General features: G+C 41.9%; 1 protein-coding gene across 1 annotated transcript in view; it reads right to left on the reverse strand.

Moving 5' to 3' along the window:
* Positions 1 to 18,848, reverse strand: part of CSMD2 (CUB and Sushi multiple domains 2) — a 994,819-nt gene extending 975,971 nt beyond the window's left edge. The window contains exon 1 of the mRNA XM_031962095.1: positions 18,303 to 18,848. Within this exon, the coding sequence (XP_031817955.1) occupies positions 18,303 to 18,450 (148 nt within the window). The 5' untranslated portion in view covers positions 18,451 to 18,848. The remainder of the gene's footprint in view (positions 1 to 18,302) is intronic.
* Positions 18,849 to 19,636: the final 788 nt, after the last annotated feature.

Here is a 19,636-nt window from a genome sequence, read left to right on the forward strand (position 1 = left end):
ATATAACCATATTTAAAGAATGCTCCAAATCATTAACAATTAGAAAAATATAAATCAAAACAATTCTGAGGTTACCTCACACCAAACAAAATGGCAAAGAGGACAACAAATGAGAATAAGCAATGGTGGAGGGATGGCAGGAAGATAAACAAGCACATTAATACATTGTTGGAAGAGCTATGAATGTATCCATTCTGGATGATGAGTGACAAAATATCCATCCTCATACCCAGAGATCCCACTACTATCCCAAGGATATCAAAGACAGAAAAATCTCATATTCACCAAAACATTCATAATGCAAGCACCCTTTTTTTTTTTAAAAAAAGGGAGGAATAGAAATAAAATCTATTGACTGAAAAATGAATACATATCACATAAATAGCATAAAATACGACATTTTCTTTCTTTCTTTTGCTGATTCTTCTCAGGTCAACCATATATTCATTTCTCTCTGGGCTCCATTTTTTGGCTCTCTGAACTTCCTCTATCAAGCCATAGTATCTTCTTCACCCTAAAAGTTCACTTTACCCCTGAACTTTTCATACTGAAAGGACACTTGTCCCCTAGTTTCCCTTCTCTCTGATTTACTGGTTCTGCCAAGAAACTATATTTTAAGCAAAGCACTCAGGTCAATCATGTCTTCATTCCTTTCTGGGTTCTCCTCCTGCACCTATTCACTTTCCCTACTATGTGGGCACAAGTCCCTTTTCATCATTCTTGCCCCCACCTTCTCAGCTTCTTTTTATGTGTTGTCTTTTCCCATCAGAATGTAAGCTCCTTGAAGGCAAGAATCATCTTTATATCTACTTGTATCTGAATTCCCAGCACTAAGAATAGTGTGGGGCACACAAGCGTTTCACTTAATTATTAACTTTTACCCAAAACCCTTTCCTTTCCTATTTTCTCTGTTACTAGAGAGGTTTAACACCAGGCTCCAATCCCCCAGGCTCACAACTTAAGTGTCATCTTAACTCCTCACTCTCTCACCTCCAAGCTGTTGACAAGATCTATCCATTTCGCCTTTACAATCTCTCTGGAATAGGCCCCCTGCTCTCCTCTGACACTGCAATAGCTTCTGGTGGTTCTGCTTTCCTCAAGTTTCTCCCTATTCCAAACCATTCTGCATTCAGCCACTCAAGTGTTTTTCCTGAAACAAAGGTCTATCATGTCATATCCCACCCCTACACCTACTCACTAAACTCCGAAAACTTTTTATCACCTTCAAGATCAAATACAAAATCTCTCTCTCTCTCTCTCTCTCTCTCTCTCTTTCTCTTTATATATATATATATATATATATATATATATATTTATATATATTTTACACATATGTTTGTGGGGGGGGGGTCCCTTTCCTTCCTATCCATCCTGAGGAGTTTGTAGTTTATTCTAGAAGCCAAAAGGAAACACTGAAGATTTTTTGAGTTAGAAGCGATATGGTCCGACCTTTGTTTTGAGAATATTGATTTAAAAGCTTTGTGAAATATGGATTAGAGAAGGGAGAGCCTAAAGAGTGTTTGACCATTCAAGAGGCTGCTGAAGAGATAAGGAAAGCTTAAGCAAGGGTAGTTTTTAGCAAGGTATATCTAGAGTCACCAGTGGCCATGGGAGTGGAGAGAAGAGTTCATATTGGGAAGATGTTGAATAAGAAAAATCTACATGGGTCAGTTAGATGGCATAGTAGATAAAACAGAGGCCCTAGAGTCAAGAGGACCTGAGTTCAAATATGACCCTAGACAATCACTAGCTAAGTGACTCTAGGCAAGTAATTTAACCCTGATTGCCTCAACTCTCCCCAAAAAATCTACAAGACTTGGCAACTGATTACATATGAAGGAAGGGAAATAAGGGGGAGGGAAGAATTGAGGATGACTGAGGTTTCGAAACTTGTCGACCAATGGTAGTAGCCTCCACAATCTGAGGGAATTACAGAAACAGAGGATGTGAGGATTCTAGGCTGATTGAGCTCTAGGAAACCAGCTGGGAATCTGCACTGAGGGAAGAAGTCTCTGCAATATCCTCATTGACCATCTGGTCGAATCTACAGATGAAAGGAATCTTATAATAGCACATCCAACAAGTGATCATATGAAGGATGGATTGGAAACTTGAAGATAAGTTGAAGGTGAAAGATGATTTTCCTGTCTTCACTTCCTCAGTCCTCCACAGTTCTTGGCACGCCTTGGAGAAGGCTTTGGATACTGAAAGGAAGGAGACCAATTAGGAAGCTATGTCAAGGAGCGCTGAGAGCTGCCTTCATTATCCTTGGGCAACGTGCCTCCTAAAGGAGATCTATATTTTATGAGATCTATTTTATTCCGGGTAGCACTGGGAAGGGAAAAGAATTGTGCCTCTGTTGCTCAAGAAACCAGCATCTGAAGTCCAGTGTCCGAAACTTGAGCTCTTTGAATAGTCAGCAATTCCCCTACAATCAGAGAGTGTTTGGAGGGAATCTTAGGGACCCTCTAGTCGAATTTATTCATTTTATAAACAAAATAAACAGTCCAGAGAGGGCAAGAAACTTGCCTGAAGCCACACAGCTAATCAGAATTAGTCATCAAGAACCTTTATTTCAAGGGCACCTTTCTCATATTTCACTAAGAAGAAATGTTTCCAGCCTGGAAAAAGCAGCCAGTTTTTAGCAGAGGCTCTTCCAGCGAGGCAGTAATGGATGACGCTCTCGCAGGGCAGACTTTCCAGTTGCAGGCTATTTATTTAGCAAAGACATCAACAAAAGGCAAGGAAATAAAAATGATGAGGTTTCTCATAAACTGGGCACTCAGGGGCGCTCTTGGAGGCCAAATTCTCCCAAATGCTGGGGCTACTCCTCAGAAAGCCAGATAGGGCCATTCTGGACTGAAGACAGAGGTCTCTGCAATGCATCCTTTTCCCAGCCCCAGGCTGGATAAAATAATGAAGGAAGGTTTTGGTGATGAGTTTTGGGGAGGGAGAGAGAATGGAAGAAACCCAGTTTCCTCATGCCCAGGAAAAATGGATGGAGGAAGCAGAAGGAGGAAACAGCAACATTGGCTTTGCCCTAACCTTCTTGGACTTCACCTTTAGAATTTCCCAGGAGGTAAATGAATAAGGTTTCAGTTGACCACATCTGGAAGCTCCAATCTAGGGTAGGATAACATAGCAATAGCCATCTCCATTTTTATGATGCTTTAGAGTCTACAAAGCACTGTGCTCATAAGGATCTTGCAGCTAAGTGACCCTGAATCCTTGAAGGACCTCATTTCTTAAATAACACAACTATTATGTGTCCCTGATTTCATTCCTTCGCTTGGTCACACAGCGAGTTAAATATAAGACCTAAAATTCAAACCCAGGTCTCCTTGCCCCATCTGTCTGGCTCTTTATCTACCATACCATGAGCTTCAAGGGTCTCAACTTTTAGGGGTTTTATGCTGGCCATAGCAAGAGTTTAATACTTCATTCACAACAAGCATTTATTAATTTAGAAACTACTGTGTAGTCAATGTGGCATAGTGGACAGAAAGCTGGTATTAAAGACACAAGAACATCAGGATTCAAGTTCTGCCTTTGATAAATACTGGTTGTGTAATCCTGACTAAATCATTTAACATTTCAATATTCTGGGCAATTCATCAGGATAGAGGGAGTTTCCTTACATTCATACCAGTGAAATAACAATTTCAGTCCTTCTTCTTACGAGATAGAAGACAAGGAGGAAAATAAAAGTTAATACCTCCTGTTTTCCCAGGTTAGAGGCTTATATTTTATACAAGTGGAAGACTACAGTGACCTTAAGCTGGTCATTTCCTAGAATCCCTGGGATGTGTGGAGAAGCCTAACCTCACATGCCCTTTTCTATACAATGCTTCTGCCCTCAGTCTGCCAAGGTTCTGTTGAAGGAAGTTCTATAGCCTACTGATTCCTGGACACTAAAGCTATGGACACTAAAGGACCAACCTACAGAGCTGTGAAGATTAGCTTGGCCTTTAGATCCTGCTTTTTCACCTCAGTTTAAACTGATGAGTATGATAGCAATATATTGATCTATTTGTAAGTTTACCTCTGAATTTAGCCAGCACAGGGAGAGTAAATGATGACTGGACAATAGAGTCAGCCCTGTTTGAGAAAGACCCCAAAGATCTCCCACTGCAATGTTATCCAATCCATACCTTATCCTACCCATGGACCTTTAAATGCCTAAAGATATAATCATGTCTTCTCTCTTCTTGTAACTTTTAGAATCCTGACGATGGTGCTCAGAGAACTTGTCTCAAGCAGATGAGTGAATCAAGAATCAATTAATTAATCAAGAAAAGTCTGGCTTCCTTACAACTAGGTTTTCAAAACCCTGTTCTTTTTCTCCAAAAAAGACAGCCATGAAGATAACTGATTCTCCAATAATCCAAGACAAGGTGTTCAAAGTTACATGGATTATCCCTTCCAAGAAACACGTGGGAATTTTACAGCATCCTTCTGAAGACAATTAACTCAAAGAAGTGCACTAATTGTAGCAATTCAATAAGTGAGATAGCTTGCGTTAGGAGCTAATAAGATATTTAGTGGAAGCTACCAAGTTAGACACGCTGTTTGACCCTTTGGAGACAAAGAAAATTACAGAATCTGAGAATTTGAAAGGATCTCAGAGAGTCTCCCTTCTCCAAAAAACCTTTTAAAGCACCTCTGAGAAGTAGTCATTCTGTGGTGATAGATATTAATTGGCAAGGACCAAACTTCTATTTCACTGGCATAGCTAAACTCCTAGATGTGGATTGGCAATTTTTCTGGAACAGTTCTTAGAGAGTTACTGAGAACATTGAGACATCCCCTTAAGTGACTTGTCCAAGGCCACACAGGTAGTATTTGTCAGAAACTGGTTGGTACTGAAGCTAATAGAGTACAAGCCTGAAGTTGGGAAAACCAGAGTTCAAATCCAGCTTTAGACATTTGCTAGCTATGTGATGTTGGACAAGTCACTTAACCTCTGTTTGCCTCACTTTCCTTAACTATAAAATGGGGATAATAGCATCTATTGGACAAGGCTGATATGAGGATCAAATGAGATAAAAATTTTTAAAAGCTCTTAGCCCCTAGTAGGTATGATATAAATAGATACTCATTCCCTTTTCCTCTTTTCTCCAACATTAGCTCTCTAGCCCCTGTGTCCCACTGACCTGAAAAATGAGGTCAGTCGACTGTATGACCTCCAAGGCCTCTTCTAGCTCTAAATTTATGATCCCAAGATCCTATGACATCATGGGAGAGTTTGCAGAAAATAAGCTACAGAAAGATATGACTTTCTAAAAAGCTGGCACTTCCTCTCCTGCTGGCAAATATCTCCCTACTCATAAAGGATACTGAGGAGGCAATTGCAAGGTCCTAATGTCATCAAAGGTTGACTCTTTGCAGAACATGAAACCTTCTCAGGATTACTCACAGATAGTCCTTGGATCATTTCTGGAGGATTCACTGATTAGTCATAGATAATATGTGTCATATTTGATGTATCCCTTTTAATTGAGCAGATTCTGCCTCTTCATTGTGTTTAATGGGGTAGCAAGCCCAGGTCTAATCATTTTGGCCTTATCCCTCTTGAAAAGGGATACACCGGTATCATTTGAAAAACTGCTGTGAGCGGGGTGGGGGGAGATCTGGGACTGCCCCTCTCTTGATAAGACCCTCTACCTCTGAAGGAATAAAATACTCCAATAGCACAGAGCTACTCTCCAATCACAGATGGCCCAATACTATCAATGCATGAGAAGAAGGCTTCTTGTGATTGGCAGGAAGAGGGGGAAGGGATGAGTGTTCTCTGCCCTTTTGTGTGGACCCCATCCTCTTCCCTTGATTGCTGCTAGTGTAAATATGGGAGAAGGAGAGAGGGAGAGAGTTTGTGTGTATGTATACCCCACTGTAACTTCCCCTGTACTAATAAACTATTGTGGTGATAAGCATTTTTGGTGCTCCACTTCCCTCATAGAACCTAAACCTATTAATTAGTTCAGCCAGTTCAGTAGTCACAGGGTCTACAAATCTATGGGCAAAAGCAAAAGTAAAAGATCAAGTATCCTCTATTTAAATCTTCCTCCAATGTGCTATTAAGGCTTGATGGTGAACCTGTTTTCTTGAAGACTATCAATAAGCCACAAACTCTGAGACATGTCTGCTTCTCTTCCACCTGTCTGACCAAGCCTTCTCAGTCTCCTTTGTCAAATCTTCATCTAAGTAATGTCCATTAAAAGACAAGCTGTTTCTAAAAGAAATCCTGGGTTTTTTTTTCTTTTCCTTCTCTATTTTCTGACATGGTGATCAACAAATAGGACCTTATTTGAATAATCCTTCAGTAATTTTACCATTCTTCAAATAATCCCCTGAAGTAGCTGCATGCATTCAAATTACCCTATTTGAAGCTATAATTATGTAAAATATGGCAGTTAGTCCCAACTATATAGAAATATGCAGTATGGGTTTGAGTAATGATCTCAGAAGACCTAGCTATAATCAGTTCCTTTTGTTATTATTCCATCATTTAGTTCTGTCTGATTCATTGTGATCCCATTTTCTTGGCAAAGATACAGATATGTTTGCCATTTTCTTATGCAGCTCGTTTTTTATATGAGAAATTTGAGGTAAGCAAGATTAAATGGCTTGCCCAAAGTCACATAGCTAGTGTCTCAGGTTGAATTTGAACTCAGGTCTTCCTGGCTCCAAACCCAGTGAATTATTCACTGGGTCACTATTTGCTCCAAATAATTGCCATAGGTTTCATTATCATCTAGACACAGATGATTTCCAGCCAGTCCTGGTCTCTTGAGCTCCAGTTTTATAAGATTTCTCTTGGATGCCTTGCAAGCATCAAAAACAACATGCCTTAAATAGAATTCTTTATCTTTCTTTGAAAACTCTCCCTTCTTCCCAAATTTCCTTTAACTATATGTGTCAAACCCTGTGAATACTGAATTGGCTGAACTAATTAGTAGGTTTAGTGTCTATGAGGGAGGAGGAACACCAAGAGTGCTGATCACCACAATAGTTTATTAGTACAGGGGAAGTTACAGTGGGGTATACATACACATACTTTCTGATGAGATTATGAAAAGACAGGCATACTAATACACTGTTGATGGAGCTTTGAATTAGTCCAACAATTCCCAAAAGCAATTTAGAAAAATGCTTAAAGTTGATGAAAATGTCCATACTCTTTTTATCCTGATAAAATGAAAGACACATGCATACCAAAATATTTATCTCAATATTAGTGTGTGTGTGTGTGTGTGTGTGTGTGTGTGTGTGTGTTAGCAAAGAAATGGAAGCCAACCGTGTGACCTTGGGCAAGTCACTTAATCCCAATTGCCTCTGCAAAAAAAAAAAAAAGAAAAGAAAAGAAAAGAAAGAAATGGAAGCCAAGTAAATATGCATTAACTGGAAAATGGCTAAACAAATTGTGTACATAAATGTTATTTTACTGTAAGAAATGATAATGATGAATACAGGAAAGCACAGGGGGATTTATATGAACTGATGAAAAGTGCAGTAAAGATATCCAGGAAAATAATATACACAGAGACTATAATACAAATGGAAAGAGCAATAATATAATCAAAATTGTTATGAAATTTAATGACTAATCTTCACCCCAAAGTACAGATATGATATACTTCTTTCCCTTCATTGTAGAGTGGAGTACTACAGGTGCAGAACACTACATTTATTTTTATTCTTTGTTTTAAGAGATGGCTCTTTGGAAAGAGAAAGAGGAAGACAATATTAGGAAAATATAGGTGATATAAAACCAAAAAATATAAATTGAAAGTGAACAAATGAACTTTTTAGATAAGATCTTAAAATAGATAAAATAAATTTGTCCATGTCTGTCCTTACATAAATCCATTTCAGTGACCATAAGCAAATCTTAATAAAGTTGCAATCTGCCTGGACCTTGGGGCCATCACTATGAATAATGTAAGGATCCATGATTGGATCTGGGGAAAAGGGTAGAGAAGATTAAGCTGAGTATATTTGTATGCTGGAGCACACCATTAGAAGTTTCATAGACCCAAAGAAAGTCAGAATGGAAAATATCTTAAAAGCCATGTAGCCTGATGCTCTCACTTTACAGATGAAGAAATCAAGGCACAGAGAAGAAAAGCAACTTGTTCGAGGTCATATAATTAACAATGGGCAAATTCTTCATATGGACTTGGTTGGGAGTTATGGGAGCTGGAAATCACTTTTTCCTACAATAAAGTTTTGAAAAAATATAGTTATTTGAGGGATCCAGTTAGTTGACCTTTAACTAGATTGAATAAAGTGTTCCTCCAATTGACTCTCTCCACCCTTAGCCTCAAAGGGAGATTGAAACAGCTGCAGACTTCATTGGACCCATTTATCAAAGGTTATTAGTCCTTCTTGAGCCCTGCCACATGCAAAATTCTTATCAGTTAAATATACTGACTGGTAGCATGCTCCCTTTTTAATCCTTATCTTAAACTTCTCTGAAAGAATAGACTACTCTCTGTCTCCTTTGCACATTCAGCTCCATGCCAGCTATATTTCTGAAGATTCCTCTCTTCACCTGTTAAACTCAACCCATTGTCTAAAGCCCAACCCGGAGATCCCTTTCCACCCAAACTTCCCTAAACCACATAGTTAGCAAAACCTTTTCTTTTGGGACTTCCATTAGCAATCGGATACTCCTTTCTCATACAATTCATTATTATGAAGACTTGGCAAGACTTGGATATTGGTGTTGAAAGAGGGGGAAGAATTGAAAATGATTCTGAAGTTCTGAACCTGGGTAGGGGAATGACGGATGGTACCTTCAACAGAAGAAGGGGTAAGTGCAGAGGAGAAGATAATGAGATGTCTTTTAAGTCTCTGGGGAAAAAAGAAGTTTCATACAAACAAAATACAATAGAAGAGATTTACCTCTGGTTAGATGTTGGAATTAAAAAAGAAGTGATTAAGGATGATCTTATTGAGAGTTTTCTGGTGGAGTGGCCAAGAGAGTGAGCTTTTTTTTCTCTAGTGCTGTGTAATTTTATTTTTAGTCAATTACTTTGATCCTTGGAAACTTCCTTAGAGCCATACTTGCCTCTTTCCTAGCCTTAACACTCAGCTCTTATTGGCTGCCAATTCTTATGAAATTTCCCTTTTCCTTTCTCCTCTCCCCCAACCTCTACTTTAGTACAAACCCTTACCATCTCTAGAATAAACGACTACAATAGCCTACTGGTCTTTCTATTTCTAGTGTCTATATCTCTCTGCAATACAAACTCCACTCACCCTGTAAAACTGATATTCTTAACACTAACTAGGAACTAACATTCCTAACATTCCCCTTCTCAGAAATCTTGAGTGATCCCTATCATCTCTACCTTATAACATCAACTTTTCATCTTAGCATTTAGAGCTCCCTTCCACATTATTACTCCTGTCATATTTCTCAATTTTATTTTATATTACTCTCTTCATGTGTTTTCCGTTTTAGTCAAGACAATCTGGTTTACTTATCTCCCATGTGACATCTCATTTCTTACCTCCAAGACTTTGCCCAAGCAGAATCCCTTAACTGGGGGATGAGTTAACTGAACCCTTGCCTGTCTGCCATCCACTCCCTTCTTGAAGAATCCTAAACTGCTTTCAAAATACAAAGTACAAAGTACAGAAACTACAGCAGCTTTCCTTGATCTCTCTAGTTGGGGCTCTCTTCCTCTGGAAATTGTTCCCTAATACTTTTGGGCATATCAGTTGTATCATTCCTCCATTCCCCTCATCCCCCAATCTATAACCTCCTTGAGGGCAAAAAGTGCTGCTTTTGTATCTCTGCACTCCCAGTCCCTAACACAGAGCTTGGCGGTAGAAAGAGCTTATTAATGCAAATGAACTGAATCAGTTGTTCCTAACTGTGGGCCTTCCACCCTAGGGAGGGAGGGAGGGTTGAATCCATTAGTGCACCAGGAATCTCATTAAGTGACTCAGTGCAATAAATAAGCAAACACACCTTCAGAAGAGGAATAAATTATATAGGTATTACGATTTTTTTCAAATGCATATAGAGGTCATTTTGATTAATAAAATCCAAGTTCATTTAAAAGCATTACTGGGTCTATAGTAGCTTTTCATCCCAGTTAATTGTCATAATCAAGAGAAAGCGTAGTCCAACTACCATCATTTGGGGACCTAAGAGATGGGAACCACTGACTGAGATGAAGGCAACAATGGTAAGCTTATCAGATTTGCATTAGGAAAATAAGAAATTAGAAGGCATAACTAACAAAGAGAACTGACATCTAAAAAGAGTTCTACAGGCTAAAAGGACCAGTGGTTGGGGGCCATTAGAGACAGTGGGAGGGGGTTAACTCAGTAAACAGGCTGTGCTTTAGTAAACACAGAAGACTCCACAGGGAAATTTCCAGTCATTAACCAAGTAAACAAGCAAGGGTCAGTAACAATAAAGGAACCCCAAAGGGCAATCCAGAGATTTCACTTCAGGAAATAAGCCAGGTTGGGTAAATACAAATGGGGGTAGCAATACAAGAAGACAGATCTTAAGGAGGTCTAAACTCCATTTGTTTGCTCTAAGCCCTGAGATCTTCCCATTCCTACCTTAATAAATATATTCTTACTGGGTAATGTGTTCTAGCTGACAGGCAGTCAAGTCTACTGGTTATATTCAGAATAATCTAAAAAAAATGAGATAAGAATAAATGTAAAGTCCTTACATGTGGGTTCAAAAAATCAATCAAATAAGCACAAAATGGAAAGACTTGGCCTTCTAATAACTCATGAAAAAAAAAAAAGATTTGTAGGTTTTTAGTGAACTTCAGTCTTAATAACAGTCAATAGTATTACAAGGCAGTCAGAAAAGCTAATAGGATATTAGTATTCAATAAGAGAATCTAAATGTCCCAAATGAGAAAGTTCTCTAGTATGGTGCATTTACCAGATGGAAGTTAATTGGCTAGTGGGCAGCAGAGGAAGATCAATAAGGTCCTGAGTGGACTGAAGATTAAGAAACAAAAAGATTTATTGAAGAAATTGAGGGTATTTAGGGTGAAAAAGAAAAACCTGAGGGGGGCACTTGATTATATGAATGGCTGCCAAAGGGAAGAGGGATTAGATATTTTATCTATTTAATTATAAATTTCCTTAAAGCAGAGATTATGTCACCTTTCACTTTGCATCCGTTGGATTTATTACAAAAGGGAGAGGAAAGTCTTATAGTCAGAAATAATTTGTGATTATGTAAGTAAGACAATAAGTTCCTACCACTGGAGATCTTCTTTGCAGAAGTTGAATGTTGACTTGTTAGAGACATTGTAGAAAGGGCTTTATACTTCAAGAATGGGTTGGATTCAATGCCTACTAAGGGCTCTTCCAGTGTAGAAATTCTTGGATTCAACATTTTCAAAGTTCTATATTTCCAGAACAAAAAACTCTTCATGGGAAGTGTTCTAACCATCTTTTTTTCTAGGATGTATAAACTGTTCTTGCTTTACAAAAGTGGATCTCACACCTGTATGTAAAGGAATTTTTACTTAATTCAAATTTGCCTGTGGACATGAGGAAGGAAGAGGAGAAAGAAGGCTGGAAGAGAACTATAGGCAGATATGTGGGAGCCAAGGACAGAGAAGAGAGACAGTAAGAACACCCTGGTCACGGAAGGATACATGGGGGAAGACCCATGGGGACCAAACATTTACATGAAAAGGAAAGGACAGGAGCCTGGAGGATTGGACTAGGGACAGACTCAAATAGGTGCCCACTACCTAAGAACTATCTTATGGAAGACAAACACACAGGGTAGACAGAAAAGGTGAATAAAGCAAAACAAAGAGTCTTCTCTGGTCACAAGAAGTTTCGAGTCTTCTTTTTCCGGCCTCCCCTCATACTATGGTGGTCTCTGTGACCATATTTCTGCTATCACTTGAAAGGGGTTATTTTTAGGGTTTTGTTTGTTTGTTTTTGGTGGAGTTGGGGAGAGCTTCAGAACTCGACTCAGGACAAAAGTGGAGATAGAGCACAGTACTCTATTGTACAGGAGGGCACAGTACTATACAGATAAAGTGTTTTTTGTATTTGTTTTGAAATATGGATTTCTTTCAGAATTGCTTATGTAAAATCAAACTTGTGTATTGAAAATGTACATAAAATGAAAATGGTCTGTAGTGTAAAGGACATCATTCATAATATTTATGTCATAATGATATATATGAGAGTCACCCTGGGATAGCACATAAGGAACTAGATTTGGACTCAGGAAAACCTGGGCCCAAATCCCACCTCTAATACATAGTAAATTTGTGATTTTAGGCAATTCACTTAATTTCTTTGAATCAGAGATAGATTTCTAAGATTCTACGTTATACAAATTAAGATTTGTGGTTTTGCAATGGCAAAAGGCTTCACAAGTCCTTGGTTCATTGGTGTGTGTGTGTGTGTGTGTGTGTGTGTGTGTGTGTAGAAAAGGAGGTGGGCTGATCTCTAATGCCAATGTCCCCTCTTTATCTCAAAGAGGTGGTAGGAATTCCTTTAATTTCAACAAAACAAGTCTCTCCTAAAAGTCTTTTAGCCTTCCAGTAGGAACACAGGAAAATAGAATTGTAATTGGAAAGGATGTTAAAGTCAACAGGGTAGCACAATGGAATAGTGCTAATTCTAAAGATAGAGCATTTGGGACTGAACCTGGGTTTTAATTTCAGCTCTGTCATTGACTAATTATGTGACTTTGTACAAGTCACTTCATCTCTGTGGTCCTCAGTTTCCTCATCTATAAAATGGGGATGTTAGATTAGATTGTCCCTTCTAGCTTGAAATGTATTTTATATAACGCTAGATAAAATCTGATCCAGCTTGCTCACTTTACAAACAAAGAAACTGAGACTCAGAGTGATTGAGGAATTTGTCTAAAGTCATACAACTAGTAAGTGTCAGAGCTGGGATTAGAATCAGGTTCCTCTCACAGCAACAAGCACTGCTCATAATCACCTTCCCTCTCTGCCCCTCACTCCAATCCAGCCTTCACAAGCTCTCAAACTTATTTTTGTTGTAGGGAGATCTGGCTTAATCACATCTCTGTATCAAAAAAAATTTGTTTGAAAGGCTCTTACTCAGCTTTAGCTTGCTACTCTTATCTCATATTCCTCTCTAATCAGTTTAAACTTACAGTTGAAGTGAACTAATAATGTCTACTCCTAGGAACTCTCCCGACTTTTCTCTCACCATTACCTATTCTGGAATGTCCTCTGTCCATGGTATCGAACACCTACCCTATCTTCCTTATATGAACTCCCTCTGTTGACCTTTTCCTGTTGAATTCCTTCCCATTCTTTAAAGGTTAACTCCCATGTTCTTCTTCTATTCATCATTCCCTGATCACTCATAGGACTTCACTCATGCACTATGTAATAACCAAGCATTTGTTATTTCTGCTGATTTCTTTATCCCCATACTAAACCTTCTCCAGCATATAGCAGGGTACATTGCACACTGAAGGTGCTTAAAGATTATTGAATTGGATTTAACTGATTTGAATTGAAAAAAATTCAACTACTCAAAACCTTCCATAAAAAGGAATGGAACAGAAGTGATGACCAAGTAGAAATGACAAAACCCAGTACAGAGCTAAAGAAGTGAAGCATAGACAGGAGCAGAACCTAAGTTTTCTGTGAGACTTTAGGGCAAGAGTTAGACCTTAAGCTGTTATATGTCATAATTTTTTTGTATGTCATGAATTTATTAGGCAATCTGTTGAAGCCTATGGATCATTTTAAATAATAAATTAAGATAACAATAAAATAAGTTGCATTTACAAAGGAAACCAATTATATTGAAATACAATTAGCAAATAATAAAGTTCATTGACTCCAGATTAAGAACCTTTTCTTTGGAGACTCCCAACCCAGTCACTTTCTGGTTTGTCATTTCATCTCCTCCAAATGAGGAGCACAACCTTTAAAATAATTTAATATTCAACAATAAGAACTGTGCTTTTGTAGTGTTTTGTTTCTAAAATATACATGATATATTACCATATTACCATGATATATTCTGACTCTCCCAACAAAGAGGTACCGTGGATAATATTGTCAATCAAAAGAGAAGGAAACTGAAGGTCAGAAAGGTTGGGTGGTTTGTTTTTTCAATGGTGACATTGTCAGGAGTGAAATTTGAATTCAGATCTTTCAGATTCCAAGTCCAGAGACACACATCCAACTCTAGTGTTAGAGTAAGAAGATCTTGATTGTCAGTCTCACTCCATATACTGCACAAGCTAAGCTTCTCTGCCTCACTCTGTGCACAATTCTCACACAGACCTATCTAGAATACCATTACAGTGATTTTTTACAAGTGGGTTTCCATCTATAGTCTATTATATATGGAAATCAGAACTAATTCTTCCCAGATTCTCTATATCCCTATATGCCTATATCCCTTATCACCTATATCCTTTAGAAGTTTGGATTTTCTTGTAGGTTTATTTCAGGTGTCACTTCCTAGCTCTTTCTGATATCCAAAATTAACACTCCCATCTCACTCATCAAATTATTTTGAATTTATTGACCTGATTTTAATGCTGTATTCCCGCCCCTTGATAAAATATAAGCCTTTTGAGCAGCAAGACGTTTGTTCCCAGTGACAAACACTGTGTTTTGCACTGGGTAGGTGCTCAGTATATAAAAGTTTGTTGGATTTTACTAAATGGAGCTCACATGTAACATGTGAATTTTTATTTATCTTTATAGTAGATTAAAGCACATTTATCTTGTGTGTTGAGGCTTACAAAATGCTTTAAAAGTATCATTTTATCCTTATAACAATCTTGGCAAGTAAATTGTTATTATTATCCCCATTTATAGATGAGGAAATCAAAGTAGACTGGTTAAGTGACTTGTCATGAGTCACAGAACTAGTGAGTGTCTGAGACTGAATTTGAATTCAGGTCTTCTAACCTGATTTTCCTGACATGAAGAAAATTATTTTATTCACCAGCTGAACTGACCAGATCACAATCTTTTCATTTTTTAAAAATCCCATCACTGACAAGCTTCAAGGTTGGATCACCAGGGACGTTGTTAGGCAGGCATTAGACTAGAAAGAGACCTTCTGAGACTAGTTACAGACTCAAAAAATCCATGACTCTGGAATTCTTTAAGTTTCTATCACTCCATCTATTTGTACCTCTACCATCCATATCTGTGTTTCTTTTCACAAGGACTTATCAATCTGACTACAGTCATGTATGAAAGGGAGATGGGGTTATATATGACTTGATATACTAGATTTAGATCCTTGTTATATACAAATCACAGTTAAACTGAACCATTAACAGGACTTAGGCTAAAGTTATGAAATAGAAAAAAAAAAACAAAGGAATAAAAGCCTTCCCCTTTCCCCATCATAGAAACATAGAACAGAATGTCAGAGCTAGAGAATCCAGAGATAATTCAATTTGATCTCCTCACTCTACCCATGGGGGGGGGGAAACCTGATTCCTAGAGAAAGGCTAGAAATGTACCCAAGGTCACACAGTGAGTCAAGGGCTGAGCTGCCTGTATTTGGGAATTCCATTTCGGAAGAGAGAGCAGGGAAGGTTTTAGATCTTGGGTAAACTTTCAAGTTTGTCATCACTCGCTAGGCAAAATGAAGAGCCTCAATTTCCCCGAAGTGGCTTGCTCCTTATAACTCAGCCCACCCATTAGTAAACCAATTCATCTCAGAGGCACTGTTTACTGCACTGGTTAAAAATCTCCACTGGTTAAAAATGCTCAGCGGGGAAACGATTGAAAAGGAAAGACAAAGAAAAACTGAAGAATCGGTCTTAGAAGTCACTCTCCCCACCGGAACTTCCCGGACTGCAGCAGTCTTTGGACGGCCAGCGTTTCTCCACAGAAAGGAAGCCCCAGGGACTTGGCAAGAGAAAGTTCTGCTGGGGGTCTTCCTCTCATTCTCCCTTCCCAGGGCTTTGACACGTACAGGGGAAAGAAAATTCTAGCCCCTGCATCTCTCAAACAGTCCATCAGGGTCTTGCAGAACCACTCCCTGTGATTGCAGTGAGAGCTAATCTGGCAACTGCAACGAGAGGGTTGGGTCTCAGCATCTACAGAGACTAAAGTGCTGGAAGCCACCTGATTCCAGCCTCTGTGAGGTCTCCTCGGAGAAGGCGGTGTGCCCCTGGGCTACTGGCCCAGAAACAGCAAGCAGCCCCTTATGTGGTTGTATACCGTGAGTGTGTGACAAGGGAAGGAAGCTCGTCTCTGGGAATCAGAGCCGGCGGGCATCGCGATCCATACAGCTCTGGTGCCACTCTCTGGGTAATGCGAGTCATTACTGCTTGGAGTGAGTCTCAGAAAAAAAAAAAAAAAAGTCCTAGGCAAACTATTAGCTGAAAAGCCAGTGGCCACCAGTGAAGGATGAAAGCCTGGGCCCTTTGGGTCCCTTGGGTCAAACAGGTTCTTTACCCCACCCCTTCCCGATGGCTACACAGTGACATGCGCCAGGATTCAATGACTAAGGGAACCAGAGGCCCCATTGCTCCTGGGTTTTCTGCGGACCATTCTCTCACGGAGATTCTTTAGGAGAGAGAGTTTGAAGAGGCAAGGCCATGAGGGACCCCCGTATGGAATTCTTACTTTCCAGATGGCGAGAGGGAAGGGCAATCATGACTCGAGCTACGTAGTCTCTGTTAAAACAGGAGGATGTGGGGGCAACTGTCAGGGGAAGGATCTCGTTGTGCCTCTGCGGGAAAAGAACAAGCCAGCTCTGGGCGGGGCTGGGGTTGAGGCTGGGAGAGGAGGGTACCTGGCATTGTTAAGTTGGGAAAAACTCGTTAGAAAGAGAAGCCCAGGGAAGAAAACTAACACTCGCAGGAGAAACCAGAGCATGGAAGAATCTGACACGGTTCAACTTCCTCAGAAAAGTGCAAGTCCCCAGCCCCCGTGTCCATAAGGGATTTCTCATCAGTCCCCAGAGGAGACGTCCAGCTAGCCCCAGGGGAACGGAAATGGTGCTACAGAAAAACGCGCACATCTGACCCAGGAAAACCAGGGGGTTCCAGTTAGGTTCAGAATGGTGTGTCTAGACTCACATATGGGGACAGGGGGGATGTTAAATCTGTTCAGTCTCTCTAACCTAAGGGTTAGATTCTGGTCAGTGCGCTCCACTCTATTCGAAGAGGGATGTCTTATAGAAAGGAAATCAGGATGGCATCTCCGCTACGGACAAAGTTTGGGGACACCAGCGGGTTCCCTCCCCTTTCCCTCTTCAATCACCCTTCACCCCCAGCCCCCCGCCCTCACCAGACTGAGCCTGAAACAAAGTCCCTTCACAGCTGCTGGTGCTGCGGCTGCAGAAAGAGCATTTGCTGCAGGCAGTGAGAAAGGGCACTTTGAGGGGGAAGAGATCCGAGTTGGGGGAGGGGAAGGCGAGGAGCGGGCTGAGCCGTTTCTCCCCCGACGCCCCAGTGCCCGCCCGACAGCCTAAGAAGAAGCAGGGATCGCCCCAGCAGTCACCTCCTCTCCTTCCCCAGGCTGTAGACCAAAGGATAAAGTCTTCACTGCCCCCTCCCTCCACCCCGCCACCGCCCCCTCAGAACGTTCGTAACCCCCGAAGGCACCTGCAGAGCTCTGGGGGTGCTGGGGTAAGGGAATGGAAAAGAGGGAGGGGATGGGAGGAGGGCTCCTTCCCGGGGCCGAGTCGTGGCGAGGAAGTTTATTTAACATTCTGGGTTGCTTCAGACCCAGCCAGGAAGGGCCAGGAGGCCAGGTCGTCGGGGAAGGTGGCCGGCATACGCCTCCCGCCGGCTCCGGGGAGCTAAGCCCGCTCCGGGCGCCGGCTAAGCTCCCGAGAAACCCGCTAGGGGGGTGGGGCGGGAGAGAGCCTAGCAGAGCCCGCAACCGTTGAGGTTCGCCCCTATCCTGGTTCTCCCAGTGTGTCCAAACCCAGAGACGGTTTTTTGGTTTGGTTTGGTTTGGTTTTGCAAAGCTGAGTCCTCGAGGGGAAAGAGGTAGTGAGAATAACCCGGGGAAGGAAGGGGCCCGGGCTGGCCGGGAGTATTTCCCCAGCAGAGGCCCGGAGGAGCCGAGAGATCCAGGAAAGTTTATCCCGGAGAAGCCTCGGGAGGCGGCGGTGGGTGCCGAAGCCAGGTCCCGGGTGCGCCCCGCATGCTATCCAGGTTTGGCGGCTGCGCTGCGCCTCCGAAGCTGGGGCCGGGGCCGGGGCCGGGGCTGGGATTGCCGGGGACGGCACAGCGCGGAGAGGTGCGGCGCGTCGCGGCTGGGAGCGCAGCGGATCTCATAGCCCGAGGCTGGGCTGGCACTTACCGGTGGCCGAGGCGGTGAATAGCCCCCAGCATAGGAGCAGCAGGCGGCTCCCTCCAGCCCGCACGCGAGCCCTCATCCCGGATTCGCTCCGCACACTCGGATCGGGGCCACCGCAGCCCCTGGGCTCCCATCCCGACGAGGGCTTCATGGCCGGGTCGGGCTCGGCGAAGGAAGGCTGAGGCTCCGACCGGGCGGAGGAGGAGAAAGGAGGTCAGGAGAGAGCTTTTTTTCTGCTCGGAAAAATCCCTAATACGTGGAAGCCCTGAGCTGCTGCGGCTGGAATGAACCAAGTCTCCGCTGGCTCGGGGAGAGGAGGGCTCCGCTCTCTGAAAATGACTCTCTCCAATCGAGCTTTGCAGGATCAGCGGCGGAGGGTCCCCGGGGAAAGGGGAGTTTTATTATCCCGGGGATTAATCACTCGCCTAGCTCGCTTCGCCCCCCACCCACCTTTCACTTCCCCACTCTGGGAGGGGGAGCATCGGAGGGGACAGGGCTGAAAGAGGGGAAAACTGCAATAGGGCTTTCCCACCTTATCAGCGGCGCCACCCCCTCCCCCCAACACACACAATAAAGCACAAATTACGTCTTAAGGGTTGTTTATTCGTATTTGTTTTAAAATGGACTGGTTTCTTCTCAAGTTCAGCCTCCCCATCTCGCCCTCCCCCCCCCCCATACACACCCATAGAGGACAATTTCCATTTCTTAAATCGTCTGATAAACGCAAGCGCACATATACACACTCGCCCGCACTCACATTCACACGCACACATAGAGACATTGACACACTCACCTATGCACTCATTCATACGCTCATCTATACTCACATTTGCACACTCATATTTAGTTACAGTCACACGTTTACACATACATACACTCACGCACACTGTTTAATAATTCCAAATGCTGTCTGGAAAAGAAATCAGCATACTCTTCTCCCAGTCTGGATGGAAATGGGGGTGGGCGGGGAGAGGAGGTGTCTAGATCTGTAGGCCATCTGGGCTGAGAGGTCTTGAACTTAGCACTTGGACTTAAGAGGTTATCTATGAGAGGGGATACCCGAACACGTCCCTTCTAAAGGTGTTGTCGGGAGGGAGTAATGGAGGGGGAGGGGGAGAGGACTGGGGGCTATTGCAAAGACTGGGTCTCTGCCCACTTTTTCTCCTCCTTTTCTACACACTCTCTCTAGGGAGTCCTGGCGTGGGGGGGACAGGCCCCCACGCTGCTGGTGAGCTTGCTTGTGTCCTCCCTAACATCCACAAAGTGCAGGCATTTTTAGTGTTTTGCTAGTGGGGCTAGTAGAGTGGTGACAGCCAGTACTGGAAAGTTACCCTGGA

The sequence above is a fragment of the Sarcophilus harrisii genome, chromosome 3, assembly GCF_902635505.1.
Source record: "Sarcophilus harrisii chromosome 3, mSarHar1.11, whole genome shotgun sequence".
Taxonomy (NCBI): domain Eukaryota; kingdom Metazoa; phylum Chordata; class Mammalia; order Dasyuromorphia; family Dasyuridae; genus Sarcophilus; species Sarcophilus harrisii.